The sequence below is a fragment of the Helicoverpa zea genome, chromosome 4 (assembly GCF_022581195.2).
Source record: "Helicoverpa zea isolate HzStark_Cry1AcR chromosome 4, ilHelZeax1.1, whole genome shotgun sequence".
In the NCBI taxonomy this organism is placed as follows: Eukaryota; Metazoa; Arthropoda; class Insecta; order Lepidoptera; family Noctuidae; genus Helicoverpa; species Helicoverpa zea.
The window spans coordinates 1829958-1851409 of NC_061455.1; the positions used below are offsets into that span (position 1 = coordinate 1829958).

At 37.0% G+C, this 21452-nt stretch overlaps 1 protein-coding gene across 1 annotated transcript in view; it reads right to left on the reverse strand.

Annotated features, from left to right (window-relative positions):
* Positions 1-261: 261 nt before the first annotated feature.
* Positions 262-21452, reverse strand: part of LOC124630154 (protein dachsous) — a 308331-nt gene continuing 287140 nt past the window's right edge. The window contains exons 5-16 of the mRNA XM_047163891.1: positions 14969-15144; positions 14524-14753; positions 14062-14248; positions 12669-13092; positions 8552-8899; positions 8291-8445; positions 7104-8178; positions 6275-6995; positions 5061-6187; positions 4360-4650; positions 3906-4197; positions 262-3789 (exon numbers count right to left, since the gene is read on the reverse strand). Of these exons, the coding sequence (XP_047019847.1) occupies positions 1161-3789; positions 3906-4197; positions 4360-4650; positions 5061-6187; positions 6275-6995; positions 7104-8178; positions 8291-8445; positions 8552-8899; positions 12669-13092; positions 14062-14248; positions 14524-14753; positions 14969-15144 (7655 nt within the window). The 3' untranslated portion in view covers positions 262-1160. The remainder of the gene's footprint in view (positions 3790-3905; positions 4198-4359; positions 4651-5060; positions 6188-6274; positions 6996-7103; positions 8179-8290; positions 8446-8551; positions 8900-12668; positions 13093-14061; positions 14249-14523; positions 14754-14968; positions 15145-21452) is intronic.

Genomic DNA, 21452 nt, shown 5'->3' on the forward strand with positions numbered 1-21452 from the left:
AATTATTTAGTAGGATATGTATTATTTCACGGTGAAGTAATTAATCAATTTTAATAAACAAAACTTATCTTTTTTGTGTGTTTTACTATTTCCAAATAGCCTCATTATATCAATTCATGTAATGTTTGGCGTGTTTTCTGCCTTTTTTGATGGGTGCCATCCTACTTTAAATGACTTTTTGAAACAAGGGTGCTTCCCTAGGCCATATGTATTTTGAAAGGAAAAAAGGTATGAGAAGGGATTTTTAAAAATGAAAAGAGATAGTTTTTTAAATTCCATTTTATTTCCACCTAAACAATATTCATACAGTCGGTGGAGTCTACGTCTAATTTATTAACATGTAAACTAAGATAAGTATTTACATTCAGTATTCTAGTTATCAGTCCAGATTTTTTAATACATTTTTAATGTAGTAATTATGTAAAAACACTATAGTGTAATTTTTTAAGTTATAAATGAAAAGTCATTGACGATTATAGGTGAGCTGTTTCATTGTGTAGACCATTTGTTACGTATAAGTTTTTAAACTTTGCTCTCAAAAACGTTAGTAAATTTATGATAGATCATATGATAGATAAGTTTATAAAATACAATTATGTAACAAAAAACCTGAACTGAATCTTTAGGCATCATCAAAATCACAGAGAAACGAAACATCAACGTTCAATTCACTGAAAACTAATATTACATTATATTTGCAACAGAATTTTACAATATGAATAAGTACATACATCGCTGTGTAATAAAGCTTACAGTATCATTGATTCAACAAATCGATTACAATCACGCGATCAATTAATCAATTTGACACATCACTACGAATTGCGTTTCCTAAAAATAATACTTATAGCTTAGAGTAAAGCTGTATTTTTTGTTAAAAATAAAAAATGGCAGTCTTTATATATTTTTTACAATGAGTATAAGTAAGTATGTACACTTAAAAAATACACCCGATTTTTTATTTATATACATTTACCGCAAAAATCGGTAATAAGCGCTTAGAAATCACTTTGAGCATATCTGTGAAGTTCGATTTAAATATCAATATGCGCAAAATGAAGTAAGCCGATCAGATCGGCCGAATAAATAATACTAACTACACTATAGGCAAAACAGTCGTCCATATATACAGTATTGAATATACTAAGATACAATTATTTTCATATTCTCATGGTGGAATGTGGAGGTTTTCTGTTGGCAGGTGCTGGAGGCAGCCCTGGGCCTACTAGTGGTGACATTGAAGGCGATCGAGTCGCCAGTGGTGACAAGGAAGGTGAGAATGAAGGTGACATGGCGGCTGCTGCCGAGAACCCACCAGGAACATCATGACTTATTGGAGACCTTGGTAATAACAACTGTGGCTGTCTACACGATAACGATGGAGCTGGACAGCTTCTAGGAGCCACTGTAGTCAACAACGGTGGTGGAACACTCTTCCCGCCCGATATGGAAGTGCCTTTACTCTTCGCACTTGAAGCTCCACTGTTGCCGCTTTGCAGTGATACCGCATCGTCTTTAAGTCTAGCTATTTCAGAAAATACATGCGCTAATGGCTGGTATTGAGGTCCCCAATCAAGTAAGTAATCCCAATTGTAGCTACCAGTTAATTCTTCTTCAGAGTGAACTATGGAACTAAGACTACCGGTCATAGAAGGTCCTGCGGTAGGCACAGCGTTGCTGTCTCCTGGAGCACTCGAGAACGCCCCAAGAGCCATAGCTCTGTCAACTGCTGCGCTCGCTTCATCCGCACTGCTCGCTCTTTCACTACCAGTAACCTCATTAAGCTTAGCGTATATTAAATTGGTAATATCATTCTCATGAGCACCATCTTCATCAAACATGTGCATAGAATCTATAGGCGCATGGTGTAACATGGTATCCTTATTTCCTACATTTTCTGAACATCTTCTCGATGACGTGGATGCACCACCGCCAGTTCCAGTATCAACGATTCCTAATCTTGCTAAGTATTCTTGAGTGTTATGTACAGATACATCAGAAAGATTGTCATCGTCAACTCCATTAGCTTGTCTATGTATTCCGGATTCTCTTTGCATAGGACCCTCGTTAATCATTCTTATTTCCTCGTCCTCGCCATCCTCACCGTCTTCTGCCGAGCCTCGGCCGCTAGATCCTGATTGGTCAGATCCTGATAATTCTGAAGTTGTCGCTGCTCCAGAGTTAGAGCTAGCTGTGTGAGGGCCGTATGGTGGTATTTCATCATATTTAGGAGGTGCGAACTGGTTTGCTGGATTAACTGCACCAGTATTTCTTATGGGTATTGTATCAAAGGCACTTGGATCTACATAGCTGTTGGTAGCTCCAACACCCTCGGAACTTAATCCTGGCTTATTGACTTTCTTATGTCGTTTGTTTTTCATATGTAAGAATAGGAATGCGGCGGCGAATATAATAATGATGAATATGAAAACTATTAGTAATCCTAACGCCCAGTCAGATAAGCCTCCACTAGCAACTGCAGCAGCATCATTCCCTTGATTGGCATCCGATGCTAATGCTAGATCATTCATTCCAATTTCCACAGCAGTTTTATTTGTCAAAGAGCCTTGTCTTCCAGAACTAGCAGTTACCACCAAGCTTATTGACTTGTCTAATCCAAACAGATTTTGGACAGAGTCGACTTTCTTTTTCAAAATAATTACACCCGTCGTTCTGTTTATTTTGAAATACGAATGTGACGTTGACAGTTGGTAAACTATTCTTCCATCGATACCTTTATCTCTATCAGTTGCTGTAGCCTGACCAATCACATAGCCAGCAGGAAGAGACCCCGACTTTGGAACACGGAACTTGTAAGTTTTCTGCGTGAACTGTGGGTAGAACTCATCTCTGCTTTCAATATCAATCCGGATTTTCACAGTTGTGCTTTTTCCTCCCAAATCAGAGGCCTTGATAGCAAATTCATATTTATTTTTGACTTCATAATCAAACACAGCATTAGAGTTCACTAAACCAGATGAAGAATCAATTAGGAACATCTTCCAGGAATCATCATTTCTGTTGTAGCTGTTAGGCGAAGCTACGATCGAATAGTTCAATTTGCCATATCTCCCTTTATCTAAATCAGTAGCTCTTGCCGTGAAAATAGAGGTACCTACTCTTTCATTCTCTCCAATAGTTTCGAAATACTCATTGACAGGGAAAGTTGGTGCATTGTCGTTTTCATCAAGTATGGTAACACTAATAAAGACTGCGTTGCATAATGATGGTACTCCTTGATCACAGGCGACTATGACAAGTTTGTATTCAGTATTCCCAACATCGTAGTCAAGAGTCTTATTGACAGTTAGAAGACCAATTGTAGGATGTACGTAGAAGAGCTTTTCATCATCTCCAGAAGTAATATTGTAGATAATTGCAGCGTTTGGAGTTCCATACAAATCAGCGTCAGTTGCAGCTAATTTAGTTAGGGTGTATCCGATTTTAACATCCTCGCTTACTGTTAATTCGAAATCATTTACAGCAAACATTGGCGGGTTGTCGTTTGCATCTGCTACTGTGACGAATACCGTGATTGAAGTTTTATTCTGATTGTGAGTAAGCATTTTGCCTTGTTCAACCGCAGCTAAACCGAGAACATAGGAATCTTGAGTTTCTCTATCCAGTCTGTTGAGAAGAATAAGAGCTCCTTCAAGAGTGACATCAAAGGTGTTGCCTTCGTTCCCAGACGTGATGTGGATGTCCAAGTTGTATTTCTTCAAAACGTCATTGATACCGCCAATCTGGAGAAGTGTAGATCCTTTTTCGGTGTCTTCATTCACAGTGATCCTGGAATTGAAAATAACATTATGTTGTTACCAAGCTCATTCATCAAATAACATATAACTTAACTGTTGTTGCTATATGTATTGTAGTTTTTATATTGAATAATAAATTAAATTTACCTGTAAGTATCTTGTCCAATGAAAGGTTTGATCTCTGATGATGCTCCTGTACTTATTCTGACTGATGCAACAGCACTTTTGTTAGGTTTCCCATGATCCGTAGCAACAACAGCCAGTTGTGTGTCTCTTTGGTTGGTTGGTAAAGCGCTGTAGTTCACGAAGATTCCCCCAGAAACTGCGTCTATGTAGTATCCTTTAGCTGGTCGGAGAAGAGAATAAGTAATCTTGCCGTTGTCTCCATCATCACGATCCTTGGCACTGACTGATCCAATTTCAAGGGTGTCGGTGCCTTCTGAAATTGATAAGAATTGGAATAAATATTTTTCTTTTCACATATTTTTATGCAAAAATATCAAATCTTATAATATCAGATTAATACTCGCATATAGGTTACATGATAGCACTAGTTTGAAATGGAGAAATAAAGTTCACCTATTTTTCAAAATCCACTTACCAGGTAATATTCTGTTGTACGAAATATCGTCGAAAACAGGAGAGTTATCGTTTACGTCGGTAACTTTTACAGTCAACGTAGTCTTGGCAATATGCTCGCTATCCGATGCGGTGATGTTCACTTCATACATCTTCCTCGATTCGAAGTCCAGAGGTCGGTTCAACACAATCTTTCCACTATATCTGTCTATAGAAAAACTGTTGTCCCCTTGTATTATCGAGTATTTCAGTGCCGGATATGTATCAACGTCATTCGCAGTAACAGATGTGAGCACTGTTCCAACTTCCGTTCCTAAAAACAAAAACAAAATATACTGACGGGTCTCGTATGACTGCCGTTTTAACGATCCGCCAAAATAAAAATTCTCTAAAACAAAACCTCTGTCGACTTACAATGATATAAAAAACGAATAAAAAGATACGCGAACGCTGCGGACCGTTGGTGAACCGCTAAAACATGCACTTGGAAAAAATGTAATACCATCCAATAAATATTGATCCTAAAGGAGTCCCTTTTATTTAATCTCGGCGTTGGAATCGAAAAGTCGCAATGTTACCAAGTCAAGAATACAAATTATGTAAAATGCCTCCCTCTCTGTGGTACGCTTTTTGTTCTACCAATTTATTTCGAAAAGTCGATAGGCCGACCAACGGCAATTTAAAACCCGAATGCGAATACGGAGTAAACGAGTAAAAACGTACCTTCCGATACTGAGATGACGTTCGGTGGTGGGAATGTTGGCTGATTGTCGTTCACGTCAACAACATTGATCCTCAACGTGGCTGTCCCAGTCATTTGTGGGTCGCCTTCATCGGTGGCTATTACTGTCAGTTTGTATGTCTCCCGTATCTCTCGATCAAGGACTATATTTGTTTTCACTGAACCGGAGAATGCTGGTTCTATAATGAATGCATTATCATGATTTCCGTCGACAATGTGGTATAGTATCCTTGCATTGACACCGCGATCCCCGTCCTTAGCCGCGAGCTGCACAACAAATTCGCCCTTAGTATTCCCTTCAAGGACATTCGCGATGTACTGTTGTTGCGTAAACCTGGGAGCGTGGTCGTTCTGATCGATCAGATTTATTATAACGTCGCAGTAGCCGTATAGGACGGGCGAGCCTTCTGTGCGCGCGACTACAACAAGCTGCCTCCGCGGGCCTGGATACGATTCATAATCCAAATTCGCCGAGTTATTCACCCTTATTACACCAGAGTTAGAGTCTATTTCAAAGGCGTACTGATCATTGCCGTTGCCGATTTCATAAATTATTCGCTGACGCCGCCCGTCGCTCCTAACTGCGGTTACTTGGAGCACGTCCTTTCCATACGCCATGTTTTCTTCAATAGTTACATTGTACGTTGCATTTTGGAAATTTAATGTAGGTGTTTGATCTGAGAAATCGCCGACACGTATTTCTATAAGTCCTATGGAGCTCTGAGGTGGATTGCCTTTATCTTTAGCGATCACTTTCAAGTGAATCAATTTTCCGTTCTCGCTCGCTAAGCTTTGTGTAGCAGTTAGTACTCCAGTAGTAGGATTTATACGGAATTTGTGATTCGATGTGTCTAGAAGTTCATATAGTATTTCCGCATTTATTCCTATGTCATTGTCCATTGCTGCGACTCGAAGTAAACTTTGCCCTGGCGGTGTAAGCGTGGCAACTTGTTCTTTGAAAGGATACTTCGTGAAAATAGGCTTGTTATCATTGACGTCATTGATCGTGACTTCGACTGAAACTCTCTGAGACCGAGTAATGTAGCGCCCCTCATCAGTCGCAACAGCTTCAAAGTGATAGACGCTAGTTTTCTCTCTATCAAATGTTCTGCAAAAGACAAAGAACAAGAGTTATAGATTGATTAAATAATGATAGAAGTGAAATGTGTGTTTTTTTATACGAGTAGAAACTTACCCAGTGGTAAAAATAATTCCAGTTTTATTGTCAATCCTGAACAGGCCTTGGCTTTCATTAGCCAACGAGTACACAATCCGTTTATTGAAACCCAAATCTGCATCAGTGGCTCTGACTTTGATCACAGACGTATCAATCATTGCATCTTCAGGTATTGCAGCAGAATAATGCCCAGTGTCAAAAACTGGGTCGTTATCATTTTGATCTTCAACAATTACTGTGATATTACAGGAACCTTGTAACGCAACTGGTGAACCGTGATCAAAAGCAGTTATGGTCAAGTGGTACTTAGATTGGGTTTCACGATCAAGAGTCCTTGCTGTCAGTCTTCCAGTAGTAGAATCTATGGAGAACTTATTTCCATTGTTGCCTGATGTGATACTGTAAGTTATAACTCCATTGGCTCCAACATCCTTATCAGTTGCAGCTACAGTATGAATAACTTCAGGATCGTTGTTTTCAGGAACCACCAAAGGATAGCAAGACCCAGTTTTGAAGCTGGGTGGATTATCATTAACATCCATAACGCTAATAGTGACTGTTGCTACATCAAAGTTGGTTGTAGATTGAAAAGTACTTGAGTCTGTTACATAAACAGGAAATATAAATTGGTCTCTCTCTTCCCTATCAATTCTGGTTTTGACAGTTATCGTGCCGAGCCTTTCGTCAATTGCGAATTTGTCGTCTGCTACTCCAGATGGGATCATGTAAGTTAAATTACCTGAAACAAAGTGACATTTGTATTAGTACATTATATACAAATATAGTGTTTGCTAGACTTGATGTGTTACATTGATTACTATATATTTTTACACGGTAAGATACTTACTTGCACTACCTCTGGAGGATTTGGCAGACAATCTGGTTACAAAACTGCCCGGACGAATGTCTTCACTGATATTAGCTCTGTAGAATGAGTCAGTAAATCTTGGCGGTATGTTTGTTGACTCTTGCAACGTTAGCTGTAAGGTCATATGACTTTGCCTAGGGAACGGAATACCATGATCTGAAGCTGTAAGATTTAACTTGTACTGGCCTGGCCTAACCCTGGATATATCTTGGGAATATTTGTTCGACAGTGTCAGTTTTCCAACATCATACTCCATTGCAAAGTAGCCATTTTCATTCCCACCTGATATGTAGTAAGAAACTTTACCATTTTCACCAGAGTCAGCGTCTATTGCTAGCGCTTGGTATAAAGTACCTGATAGTGTACTGAGTGAAACTGTAGCTTTATTGGCAGATACAAACGTAGGAGTGTTATCGTTAGCATCGGTAACAGAAATGTGAACGGTAGCTGAAGTTGCCATTCTCTCCGTTACATTTGTAGCTAAGTCAGTCGCTTCAATGATCAGCCAGTATTCCTTCAACTTTTCATAATCCAATACAGAAGTAAGAGTAAGAGATCCAGTAAGAGGATCTAAATTGAATACAGATTTAGTAACAGGCAGTGATGAGACAACTCGAAAATTAAGATCTCCATTTGGACCTGAATCAGCATCTTTAGCAGTGAAGTTGTATACTATCATGCCGATTGGAGTAAGTTCTGAGATCTCAATATTTATAGGATCTTGAGGCCATTGTGGTGAATTGTCATTGACGTCTACGATTTCTATTTTCACAGTTACAGCGCTGCTTTGAGGATTGTTTGTTGCTGATGTGTCTAAAGCTCTCACTTCCAGCCGGTACTCATCTTGAATTTCTCTATCAAGCTGTCTTGCTACCACCAAGGAACCAGTTCTTCTGTCAATTTCAAAAGTTCCAGGGGAATGATCAGCTGTTAAAGGCATGAGCAGGTACGAGATTTGTTTCTCATCATCACTGTTGACTAAGTTCTCATTGATTTCACTATCACAGCATGCAACAGTTCCAACAACGTGACCAATTTTGGCATCTTCTTTTACCTGAAAAATATAATTTAGGTTACAATCTATGAAGTATATGTACTTAATTGTAATGTATGACTATATTTGCAGTAATTTGACATATATCATAATGTATTTCAAATGCCCTTACTTTGAAAGATAAGCTTGAACTGGTGAAAGTTGGTCTATTGTCGTTCAAGTCCAAGACTTCAACTTTGAGCTGCCTTACAGTCTGCTTTGGTGGAGACCCTCCATCGGTTGCTGCCACAGTTAGTCGGTAAATAGACCTCTCTTCATGATCAAGTACTGAAAAATATGAATAAAATTAATACTACTATCCATTTAATCGAGCTTACGGCTTATACATTTGCTATTGGATCTGGGCTGTATAGTAAACAAATGTATAATTTACCTGTGCTTGTTTTAATCACTCCGGTATTAGCATCAATAACAAATACACCAACTCCATCCATATCTCTTTCACTCAAGATAGAATACTTGATAGTAGAATTGACTCCATTATCTCTATCTATAGCCTTAACTCTAGCTACTTCTGCACCGGGCTGCTGTTCTTCTCTCACGCTGACAACATCTTCTCTAGGGTCAATTATCTCTGGGGGATTGTCATTGACATCGGTAATCTTGATTGAAATAGGAACCCTGCTTGATCTTGGTAGTGTGCCCTGGTCTTTTGCTTCAGCGAATAAAGAGTATGAAGACTTGAATTCTCTGTCCAGAATTTCTTTGGTAGTAATTATTCCTGGAACAAATAAAATGAAATGAATAACATGATATAAAACGTAAATATAACTACACGAACTTGTAAAATAAATATAGACAGCTGAACATTATACGCTAAAAAGTATTCATCCTTTTAACAGGATTATCCTTGAAATCTTGACAGGAGAAAACGCCATTCAATTTTAATACTCGCACAACATATACTTTTAAATTTTCATTTCATAATAAGGCCTACACACTTTTACCAAATTCACATGGCTAAAGAATTTTGTCAATTTCAAATCGATTACTTTTAAGTCTGTAACCTAAAATTAGGCGTACATAAAAGAGATCGCCTCGGGACAGAATAACTATGATTATCCAAAACTCCATATTGAGAGCCTAAAAATGTGATGACTGAAACAGGGTAGTAAAATGAATGCCGTGGCATCACCCCGATCCAAACAATAATGGACCTAAAGAAGACACAATTAAAGTTGTCATTCATATAAAACCTGATTTTATAGGAGGATAATAAGATGTGCCAGAAACCGCTGTAATGAGCGATGGGAAGCGAGTTGTAAAAAAAGTATCCATCGTTATTTCCACCGCAAATATTGGATAGTCTTAACTCCTGAGTTTGTGGTAAACGATAATATTTTCTTTACGATTGCTGATTTCTGTTTTTGTAAGACGGATATTATTGTTGCGGTGTAGAGTATCACTTGGAGTTCTTCACAGACCAAGAGGCCAGAGATCATTATGGCAGAGTGATAAATACTGGTAACTTTAAATCGCTGAGTTTAATTTATAAAATCAGGCTTTGATTTGTACTCTCAGGTGTAATGCACGACGTTAGACGTTTTTATTGGACAGTCGTACTTCAATTGCGCTGGGATATAAAATATTGCTGTATGCACCAGTTTGATAACATTATGTATAGAATATATTCTGAACTAGGTATTGGATTTTTTTTCGTTTCAGCGTTCGTCAGCAGCAATGTAATGTATTTTAGATTTAATTTGTTATCATGTTCTTTTTCCAAATATCTTGTGGGACTTTGTTAAGACAAAGGGCCAAATTATTTACAATCGCGTCATCTTCGATCACAATTACCTTTTTTGTTCCAACCCTGTTTGTTATTGCTGCAATTTATAGCACTCTGTCCACAGTGAGATTCCAGCAACATTTTACACCTATAATTCATTTGAGAACATATGAAAATAAAAGATATCCGTCAACAAAACGAGTTGTAGGGCCCTGTGCGTCCTACACGTACATTTGTAACATATGAGCTTTAAATAGCCGACGACAGTATCTAGTACTGGTAAGGCTTGTAATAAAACATGGGAGAGAATAGCCAGGCTCCTACATAGCAATATTTTAATAATAGTTAATGGCGGGTCATGGCGCATGCGCGAGCGACGACGTTTATAACTCGCCATTGACGCGCATAAATTCATTGTGTGCTGCCTCCCGTTGCGGGATCTTCGACGACGAAAGCGTGACCTTTTAAATAAAACTTGACGCCAGTGTCTTGATTGATCATCGGATTAAGTGGCAGCTAAAATCCAATTATGCTTTCCTGTTATTCAAGCTAGCTTATGACTCTAATACTGCTAACAAATCAAACCAGACTTGGTTTTATAAGATTATAGATTGGCTAACAAAACCAACAGAGGATCATTTTTATCACGCTTAATTGATACCTAGTGAAGTATAAAACTTGCCAAAAATAACCCCAATAAAACTGTGTTCAAGTCTTTTTTATTTCAAAGAACCAAAATCGCTGATCCAATCAATCCGTGTCCACCCACAATTAATAATGTTTAAACGTTTTTGTATCCCTATAAGTCTTTAGTCACAAAACCTCTGTCGTACAAAAATTATTAGCATTACATCGTGAGTCAGTAAGTACGTCGAGCAAAAGCTTTACTAATGGTGACCGGCTTTCACATGTGACATATGAAATGGCAACAATATCTGTTCAGGCAAATGTATAGGTGCCTTTACACGGCGCAATAAAATTATACTTTGTCTTAGTATTGAGGGCTTATGAACTGGCTCTCATATAATGTTATGATTTTTGCTCGATTTTATTAAAGTACTTTTATGCTGCATGTATGACGTGCTATGGAATTAAGTCTGGTATAGACTCTAATCGCTGACTAATCTAGCCTAACGACCGACAATGTCAAAGACAGAAGATCACAGGCAGACCGACGGCTATCAATGCTCATAAAAGGCAGAGTTTTTGCCACTGGAAACATTGTGGGTGCACCTGTTGAAGACCGCAATCTTCCAATAGGGCCACATACAGCCGTCGCAAATGATTTACGAATTTAGCCCTCACGCGCTCCCTGCTAACTAGCTCGGGAGTGTTCGGGTGCGATCGCCGATAAGCCGAATTGAGACGAAAAGCTCCACCATTCATCAGTCAGTTATTGAGAATAACGAACTGCCAGCCACCCTTTTTATACCGTGCTTAATACTCGCACGATTCCACCGATAAACATCTTTTGGGATAAGATCGCTTCAGGATTCTTATTTGCATATCTTATTAAATTTTGTCGGTGTAAACAAGGCTAAACATGGAATAGTTTTTGCTACTTTTCACCCTCGTTTGTCTTTTATGGGTAGATAAAGTTCTAAGTAGTAGTACGTCTCGACTATTGGAAGTCGCAAAACTGTCCAGTGCAAAGATCACGATCGTGCCTACGTAGTAAACGACTGCTGGCTCATTAAACCTGAGATAATCCTCATTTCTAAGTTGACTCTCAACGTGAGGAGGATACTAACTAACAGCTAGATACAATATGAACGAAGAAAGATTCGAGAATCCTTTACAATAAATATTATCCCACCAAACCCATCAGGCAGACACTCGAAATAATTCCATAATTACATAGAAGCATAGAAAGCGATCCATGGGAAGGTCAAAAACAAATAAAGCCATCGGATCTGCTCCCCATACGCTCAAATTGTGCAGGTATTAAAATGGCTGTATTTATCCAATGTGTTTGCTCTATCAATGAGTTTCAAGGGACTTACATACTTTGGGTTTTAGCTTTCAAAAGTGCCGGCAAGCTAAACAAAGCGCAAGTGGCCGGCTGGGAGTTGCTTGCTTGATCAAACATGAACGAGTATTTGGTATTACGGTAAAATATCATTGTTCTTAGTTCGTTCTGTACACGATGTAATGATCCATGTAGCGCCAGTGTTTGTGCTCGTAATATAGTTTAGATCAGTTGCTGGTACCTTCCCGAATTTCTAGGCTAAACGTCTACTTTCTCCATTTCATCACAATCATTAAATACTATAGAAAAGTCTACACCACTATGTACTTCAACAGGTGCATTCAAGTCTTATAAGCCTGCTGATCTCTTGAAAAATAAGCGTAGGCTACACATGAGAAATATGTTGACCTTGGTTGTGTCACTTTTTATTGTTGTTGGGTCAACATTCGACGGTAGCTTTTGGAGGATTAAAATGATAAATAGCGGCTAGACGTCATACACCATGAGCATTGGCTGGTAGACGAAGTAATGTTTGTAATTAATCAAAACTGAGTTTTTGATTTTTATTTTGATACGTATACGGCTTGAATTATTGTTTCGACAGATGTAATGCGAAAACAAGGTGGAATGAATGGGTTTAGTTTAAAGTGCAAGTGGAGATTTTAGGGAATTATTTTTTCATTCTTTAACATTTATATTTCTGGCACATCCTATTACCCAACTATCTTTTCTAAAATACTCAAATGACGCTCTGTAACTAGGAAACTAGAAAAATAGCAAAATAAAACTCACCAGTAACAGGATTGACAATGAAACTGGTATTCGAAGGAAACAGACTATATCTGACAACAGCATTATCCCCCAAATCCGCGTCACTGGCCGCAATCTTCCCAACAAACGCACCAGCCTTCTGATTCTCTTCAACTTTGAACTCATAAGCCGTTTTACCGAACACTGGATCATTATCATTTGCGTCTATTACATTGACGACTAAGTTGGCGGTTGCAGAAAGTGGCGGTATACCGTTGTCGACTGCTATAATGACCATTTTGTGTTTTGCTGTTGTTTCTCTGTCGAGCTGTTTTGCGAGATACACCCAACCTGTGCTTGGTTGTACTTTGAAGTACTCTTCAGTTGTATTAGCGTCGGCGGCTATTTTGTACGTTATTCTTGCGTTGTTGCCTGTGTCCTTGTCTATTGCTTGTATTTCTACGATCTGTTGAAAGAAAGAAAGAAGAAAGAATTATTTTAGTTAATATTTGTCTTTTTGATGTTGGTGTGTAAGGTCAAGTTACTAATTAACTAAATTATAATTGGCCTTAAATTATACCGTTACAAAAGTAAACTTTGTTGCAGAATTCAGGATATTGCTCCAACTGTACTCTAAATCTGTATCATTGATTACAACGTATTACTCGTTGCAGATAAAACGTCAAATTAATTACGGAACCCATTAATGTTATCTCCCCTCACAACTTATGAAACAGCATTACAAATTAATTAGATAAGCAAGTAAAAGTCACAATTACACAACACAAGACCTGAATTTGTACCCTCGAAGATATTTCAAACTATTGTATTAGCCTTAATAATTACAAAACTTGATTAATTACTAATTATGATTTTATAGCATTATCAAACAGTTTATTGATTTTGAGTTCAAGTCTTATAAGTCTATCTTTAAATTCAGCTTCATCAGTTTATTTTTAGTGTGGTCTCGTGAACCCGATACTTTTTGATTACTATCGTCCAGTTAAATGATACTCGATAAATTCTACATACAGATTAACCCGTATTTATATATGTATTGTAACATAATATTTTTAAACTGACGATCTTCTTACATTTTGGTCTAACTTCCAATAACATAATTTCATAAAAATGTATCAATAATGGCTTTATCAATAGTAAAGTTATGAATTATATTTGATTCTTTTACATTGGAATTTAAGTTACTTAATTCCGTATAGTTTCTTGTTACTCCATAACTTCTTTCATTCGTACACCTTGGAATGCTGTTTTCTGTTTCACAACCAAGATATAATACAAAGTGACAATTACACTATAACCCACCCACGATTTTAACGAATATTTTAACTACAATATCATCACAGTTATTAATAATCTTCTTTACCATTACCACTTTGTAAAATTTTGTATACTTGTACATTCTAATATATCTTACCTTAGCATTGATAGCTTCAGACTCCAACACATTAGCACTGTAAGATTCATGTTCAAACACTGGAGGGTTATCATTGACATCCTGGACATCCACCACTAGGGTCACGTTTGAACTGAGGGAAGGAACGCCATTGTCCCTGGCTGAAATGATGAGGGTATGACGGACGAGGTTCTCGTAATCCAAGGACCTGTAGAAAAAGGAATAAGTAGGTTGTATTTAGAGTTCACTATACTTTACAACCATTAAGTAGGGCTGCTGTTCATGATGGCACAGTAATTTCCTTATACAATAGGCAATCTTCATCATCTAGGATATAAAGTGCTTACGTTCTCTTTCAATCTGTTTCTAAACTAAGTATAATCCAATCTTTAAAGAATGATTGAGAGACGACTAGCATACTAACAATATAAATATATTCTCCTTTTTATTTTATCTTAATTATATGAATTTAGTAATACAAACCTCAAAAGCGTAACCAATCCATGCTGAGAATTCACTGCGAAAGTATTGGCAGGTCCTGTAGCCGACACCAGATGGTAGGTAATCTGTCCATTCTTGCCATCGTCTTCATCAGTAGCCTTCGCTGCATACACCACGGATCCTATGGCTGCAGATTCAGCTACTGATACTCTTACTGATGATGTGCCAAACTCTGGCGTGTTGTCATTTACGTCTTCAAGGGTTATTTGGACCTGTTGGTTAAAGTTCAGTTTAAATATTTGAGGAGGGGAAGAATATCTTTATACAAATAGTAGTAAGATATGCAGCCGTATAGCCATACTTAGAATGTATATAACTGAAAATAGGAGAGACCTTTTCTACAATCCCGTTACAAAAATTATGAAATTAATGACGTTTAACCTCAAAACTGGCTTAATCAAAATTACCTAATGAAATGGCCCCTTACCTGTGTCTGATCGAAACTCGAAGGGTTCCCAGTGGCAGCTCTCACATTCAGCAGATACGAAGGACTGGCTTCCCTGTCTAGCTGGCCAGCGGTCCTGATGGATCCAGTTAGTGGTTCTATGGTGAAGCGATGCTCAGGGTCCCCGGAGACGATGCTGTAGCGGAGTGGCTGTTGTCCTGGTGAACATAAATGGAATGATAAGTTTATGTTGCTTTAAATATAAAAAATGAAACAAACAAGTAAGAAATACAAAGAGATTTTTAAGAATATTTAAATGACCTTTACCGTACTTTTGACCAAGATACAGGTTTTTACTCTAGTGTAATAATGAATAGACTATAGACTGATTGTAAATTAACTTATCTTCTTATCTTATATTACAGACATACTCGTACATGCATTCGACATCTATACTGTTTATGAATGTTGATATACATAGAACCTTCGAAAGTTCATAGAAAGCGCTAAGATTGGAAGCCTACAATATTCTAAAATAGAATATTCCATAGATGCAACATATATGAAGCTAGAGTACCTCAAATTCGACCTCAATCGTCTCAATTTTCCCAGATTGTGGGCATCCCAGCGAAATTGAGCGCACCAGTGTTTATAGACCTCGTAAATATTTATGCATCGGTATCATTTTACTTTCCGACTCGTATTGTCTTTTATACTGGGAAACTATTTATGTTCTGTGTTAGATACAATATTAGAATTTATTTTGTGAGAAATTCTGCCTCTATCGTTAAAAATTCTGTCAGTTTTGGTAGTTTTAATTCAAGTTATTCATCTAGACATTGGTTGTTATCATCATAAATGTTTTTAGCAAGAGCACTGGTTTGCTGTTTTTTGTTGATACATTATTTAACAAACAACTTATTACAACAAATTGCATGTTCGACCTCTAGTGCATAATTAAAACAAACTTAATTCCCAACAAAATTCACTTCCATCAAATTAATCTTTCTCTTAATAACATTATAACAAAATGTTTTTATTTCACTTGTAATTATAGACTGGTGTTTTTTGTCGACTGTTAAAAAAGGCTTCTTAATTTCGTGACTAGACTAAGAATCTGAAGCTTAAGCAATTTATATGCAAATGCAAATATTAATTATTTTAAAACACTATCTGGTTCACATCTATTTATTGCGCCTTTTTGCACGTATGCATTATTCATTATCCTCGTATGTATAGTTGTTATTATTGACACCAGCCGTAATTTTTATCATATAAAAACGTTCTAATTTTGAATCTCTAACATCATCTGCTCTGAAAATAGAACCTTTTTTAAAAATCTGTATGATTTACAAAAAAATCACTAATAAACTTTTGCGCAAAACTATTTATTTCTTCAGTTACATCAACTAAAAAAAGTAGCACAGGATCCAATTTACACTCATGCAAAATAATGTCTCTAAATTAATAACCTCATCGTACAAATTCCCATTCTCTTTTACAACATGACTTACAATTTCCCCCCATTCGATGGGAATATGTACCTACATACGTGGGCGGTAGAATATAGCTGGTCAATATTATAGAATAGTATAGCTTAGATAGCGGTTATCGTTTCGCGGCTCGTAACTGGATAAGCAGATGTCGTGATGCTCATAGCAGCGTTGGATGACCGTCATAACTATTTATGGGTATTTCATATGGCATTATTGGTTGGAGGAATAGGTGTATTCCTGTATGGTTTTTCAAAAATTTCAAAATACTGTCTTTTAAAACTGAAACTATAGGAATTTTATAGAGAATAAATCTGAAGAAGAAAAATCCCTTAACGTTACCTAGTTACGTTATCTAGAGGTCTCCTAAGGTATAAGGACACATTCTACATATATGTATCTAAATCAGGAGTACCTAGTACTACAAAATTGTAATAAACCTATATGTACCTTCATCTTGTAGAGATTTTGTTATATACAGGAAAACTTTCCATAAAATTATTTGCTATTGTTTATCTTCAAAAGCTGTCCCAAAAACATTTTCAGTCCGCAACAAACTATCAGCTACACGAACCAGTTCCAATATCTAGAGCAGATCTATTTTCATCACGTCTATACTAATTATACGAACTAAATTAATACAAGGATATCTGTTCCTTGCAGACTATTGTATTGTCCTTCACCAGACTTTTTAGTTTCTTTGCCAAACGTTTTTATTGCTAATTGTCCGTTGTTATGTTTGATACGATATTTACATACAAAAGTATGCTTTAGTTGTTTTGGTGTAGCCGCGGGTAATTCGTAATGGTATAGAATAAATTTAATGTTGATGCTGTTTCACAATGTTTGTCGATTTATTTTTGTGAGAGGAAAACTAAACCTTTATAATGTTTGTGTGACTTGCAATTTATTGAAGTAAAATATGTTGTCCCTAAACTTGTTTAAGCCAATGATATGGCTCTTAATACGAATCAAAAACCACTTCGATAATTTAAAAACATATATTGCGCTATGATAGTTCATTAATTTATCCTTAAACTGAATGCAATAGTGCAACTTCTCCAGGGTATCAATACCAAAAACGCTTCTAGTTACACCAAAAATTTTCCCAAATAAACGAACCACCGAAAACGGTTTTGTATCTATCAATTTTTAATTGGCAGTTCTCACAACAATTTAAAGGGGTTCATTGTCGAAAAATTTTTTTTCCGGCGTTTCGTATTTTTTGCGCGGGCGGTGTGCGTTTTTTTTCGCCAGTCGTTTTGGGCAGGTCTGCTGACATGAGATTGATATACAGTCTTATTCGTGGACATGCTCCGGAGTCTTTGTTTAACTGGTCCCTGCCCTCCCCCCGCTGTCCTGCCTGTCCCCGCGTCGCCCCTTTGTCTCTCCTCTTTATACAGTCGGCGATGCGCAAACGCAGACTTATTTTCGGCTGGATTCACAGGATTTGGCGTAACTGTTGTTTTTGTTGAGAATTGTCGTTATTTTTCTGAGATTTTTTTGTTGACAGCGTCGATTTGTTCTTCTATTCGGTGTCCGGTTTTAATTTTAGGGTGACTCAGTAATGTCCTCATACACGATAAGCACAATAAAAATCTGTATTATTTAACTATACAAATTACCTACGTGAAGTCAAACTAACATCAGCATAATAAACTTTCCATTTTGATGACCCAGTCTCGACACGCAAAATTGCTTCAAAATTCAAAAACATATTCTTATTTCACGCCAGAGATTATCAGACTTTATTTGATTTAGTCTGCCCGTGTCTAAAAGCTTAAATTCATGGCTGATTTAAATTATCATAATCGTACCTTTAGACGGATTTAAATGTAGCAGAATACGGTGGGTGTCTGCGATTTTGCCCAAACGGAGTCATATAATATTTTGCTTATTTACAAAAACGACTTCATCAAACGATTTGATTTGGCAAAGCAGATTTCACAAGAGACAATAATAAAGTAATTATTTGAGACGTTTTATGATTGTAACGTAAAATCAAGACTGACAGACTAACACTGAATTATTACTAAAGACTTGGAGATCATCCTCCGAGCCTTTTCCCAACTATGTTGGGGTCGGCTTCCAGTCTAACCGGATTCAGCTGAGTACCAGTGCTTTACAAGAAGCGACTGCCTATCTGACCTCCTCAACCCAGTTACCCAGGCAACCCGATACCCCTTGGTTAGACTGGTGTCAGACTTACTGGCTTCTGACTACCCGTAACGACTGTCAAGGATGTTCAATGACAACCGGGACCTACAGTTAACGTGCCATACGAAACACAGTCATTGGTGTCTAAGATATACTTAGAAGTACATACAAACTTAGAAAAGTTGCATTGGTACTTGCCTGACCTGGGATCGAACCCGTGCCCTCATACTTGAGAGGTTGGTCTTTTACCCACTAGGCCACCACGACTTTTTCTACTAAAGACTTGGAGATGCACGACAAAATACAGGTAACTCAATAAAGTTATGTCATGAACATTTTTGGGTGCGAGGGTTTAGTGCAATTCATTAGGACTAAAAAGATCTTGGTTAGGGCTGTTCGTGACTTCAACACCTCTTTTTTTTAAAGGACCCTAAAGTGTTGAAACTGTTTGCAGAATTCGATACAATGGAATTAATTTCATACAAAATAACGTGCTAGGAGCGGTTATAGCCTCACAGCTAAAGCGTTGATTGACGATTGAGGTCGCGGGTTCAAATGTTAACATTTTGAACTGTAGTTAGGCCCACACCTAACACAACTATATTAAGCTGGAATTAGGAAATAACATATTGCATTTGTGAAATAGTTTTAGATTTCAAATGCAAATTAGACAACTGCTTTTTTGGTTTGATATCTTTATTTAAGAATCATAATTAATTGATTGTCTCTTTTGAGGAACTGGTTTTAGCTTTATTTATCTATTTCTATTTTAGTTCATTCTCATCTTCAGTATCTTTTTTGATATTTTAATTTCTGATTTATTATTCTTTTACCTTTGATTTTTACCTTTGCTGTACAAACTAATTTATTCCTTTCTATAGTTCCCACAATTTAATGCTTACGTTTTTCTTCCAAAAAATCTATTTTTTTTCTTCGTTGCTGTCACAACCCTGTTAGTGTCGTGGTATACCGTCTCACTCCGCATTACAAAATAAATTTGCATCTTGGCCCTTCTAAATTGAAATCATTAACGCTAAACTGATTATCTACCTCACGCGCCTCGAAGCCTGTTCAATTAAGCTTTGTAACTCTCCACCTATGCGAATTGTTAGATTTTAATTCGACTGAATTAATTTATCTAATGTGATTATCTTTTGTTTTGAATAATGCGTCCACGATTTTGATGTGATGTGCATCGGGAGAGTTGGTAGAATTGGTAGCTCATTTGATGGGTATAAATGATGATTTTGGTGTTAAAAAAGATCCAGAGTGATAAGAATAAAATTCTGTACTCTCACTAGTACTAGTAGTTAATTTTAAAGTAGTTAACAGTAAAATGTATCATGAATTAAGCTCATACACAAGCAGCTATAGTTTTATCAAAATATTGCATCGAGAACGACGGCATGTAATGTAGCAAATGAATGAAAGTAGGTTATGAATTACCAACTGTAGTGAATGCCACGCACGCTCAATAGAACATAACATTAACTGATTTCGACTATTTACTCCGCACGGTTTAACTTAATCAGTGTTTCTATTCAAAACTAAAGAAAGTCTGCTATTACTTAAAATGAGAATTAAAAGCTATATGCAAGAGAAACTGTATTTTTGGCAAAACAACTCCTTCAAAGCAGCAACAAAAAGAATGAAACCGGATTTCAGGTGTCTTAAAAACTCAGGAATTTAAATTAAAAACAAATCTTTTTTCTCATCTAAGTACAAACATCTGTTACACACACGTCATTTGACGTACAACATTGTCGGGAACAAAATTACACCTATTAAACACCTACATGGTAAAATAAGGTGAATCAAATACGAAGTCCGAATAACGCCGGTGTAAAAAGTCGAAAATAATTGAGGTACCTACAGGACTTTTAAAAAAGGAACTCTAAAAGTTTGCGCGGCAAAAACTGTCGCCGCGGTGAGGGTTCGCCGACCTCGCTGGATTTATTTGGCTGTACTGCCTGTAGGGCTACCAACAAATCCTTTTTTGAAAGGTTCGAATAGTTCTCTGATCAAAGGTGAAAGGTACACCAAGATCTGCCCTTGTTAAATCGGAATTTGCCTCAACTTTGATTTTAATTGGGCCTTAATTAATGAAGTTCGATTTAAATCATGCCTGGGATTGTCATGATAACCCGAGGTCACACAAAGGTATGTGAGTTAATTCAGTTACATCTGAAACGACATTAATATCAATTACGACTGTTTAAATAAGTCAAGGAATAAACTTTATATCCAAGTAAGTACAAAATAAGAATAATCTAAATCGCTACTTTTCTTTAGCCTCCGAAGGGTAAGGTAGGAGTTTATTTTCATACAACCTTTCACCTTTAAGATTAAATCAGGCATGACAAAAAAGACAGACTCGCGTAGTCCCGTAATACTGGCCACCCTACCGACGCCGGCGCACTCAGATCCGAACGTATCCTTGGATTTCTCCAGATTCGAATTTCAAATTTTCAGTCACTGTTCGATTGCGCGGGAGCGTGAAATTTTTTAACTTGTTTTTTAAACCTATCATAAAATGGCATGGGTATACTTTAATCCTTCTAATGTTCATAAAGTGTAGGTTTAAATCTTGCCCGAGGATTATTGTGTAAAATCCCAAAAAATATATTAAACAACTTAAAGCTACCTTGACTAAAATTATCGTCGAATATTTTATGATTTTTGCCAGTATTTTTTGTTCTTAAATATTTCTTTGGGCCGGTAAGTCTAAATCATTAAGGTTTTAACATTCTTCATTATTGAAATAAAGTCCTATCGCCTATACAGATTTTGCTTTAACTAATGTTGAGCGTGCAACAAATTCTTTTGCTATATCATTCGGAGTTACTGGTTCATCTACTTCTACTTTTATAATATCT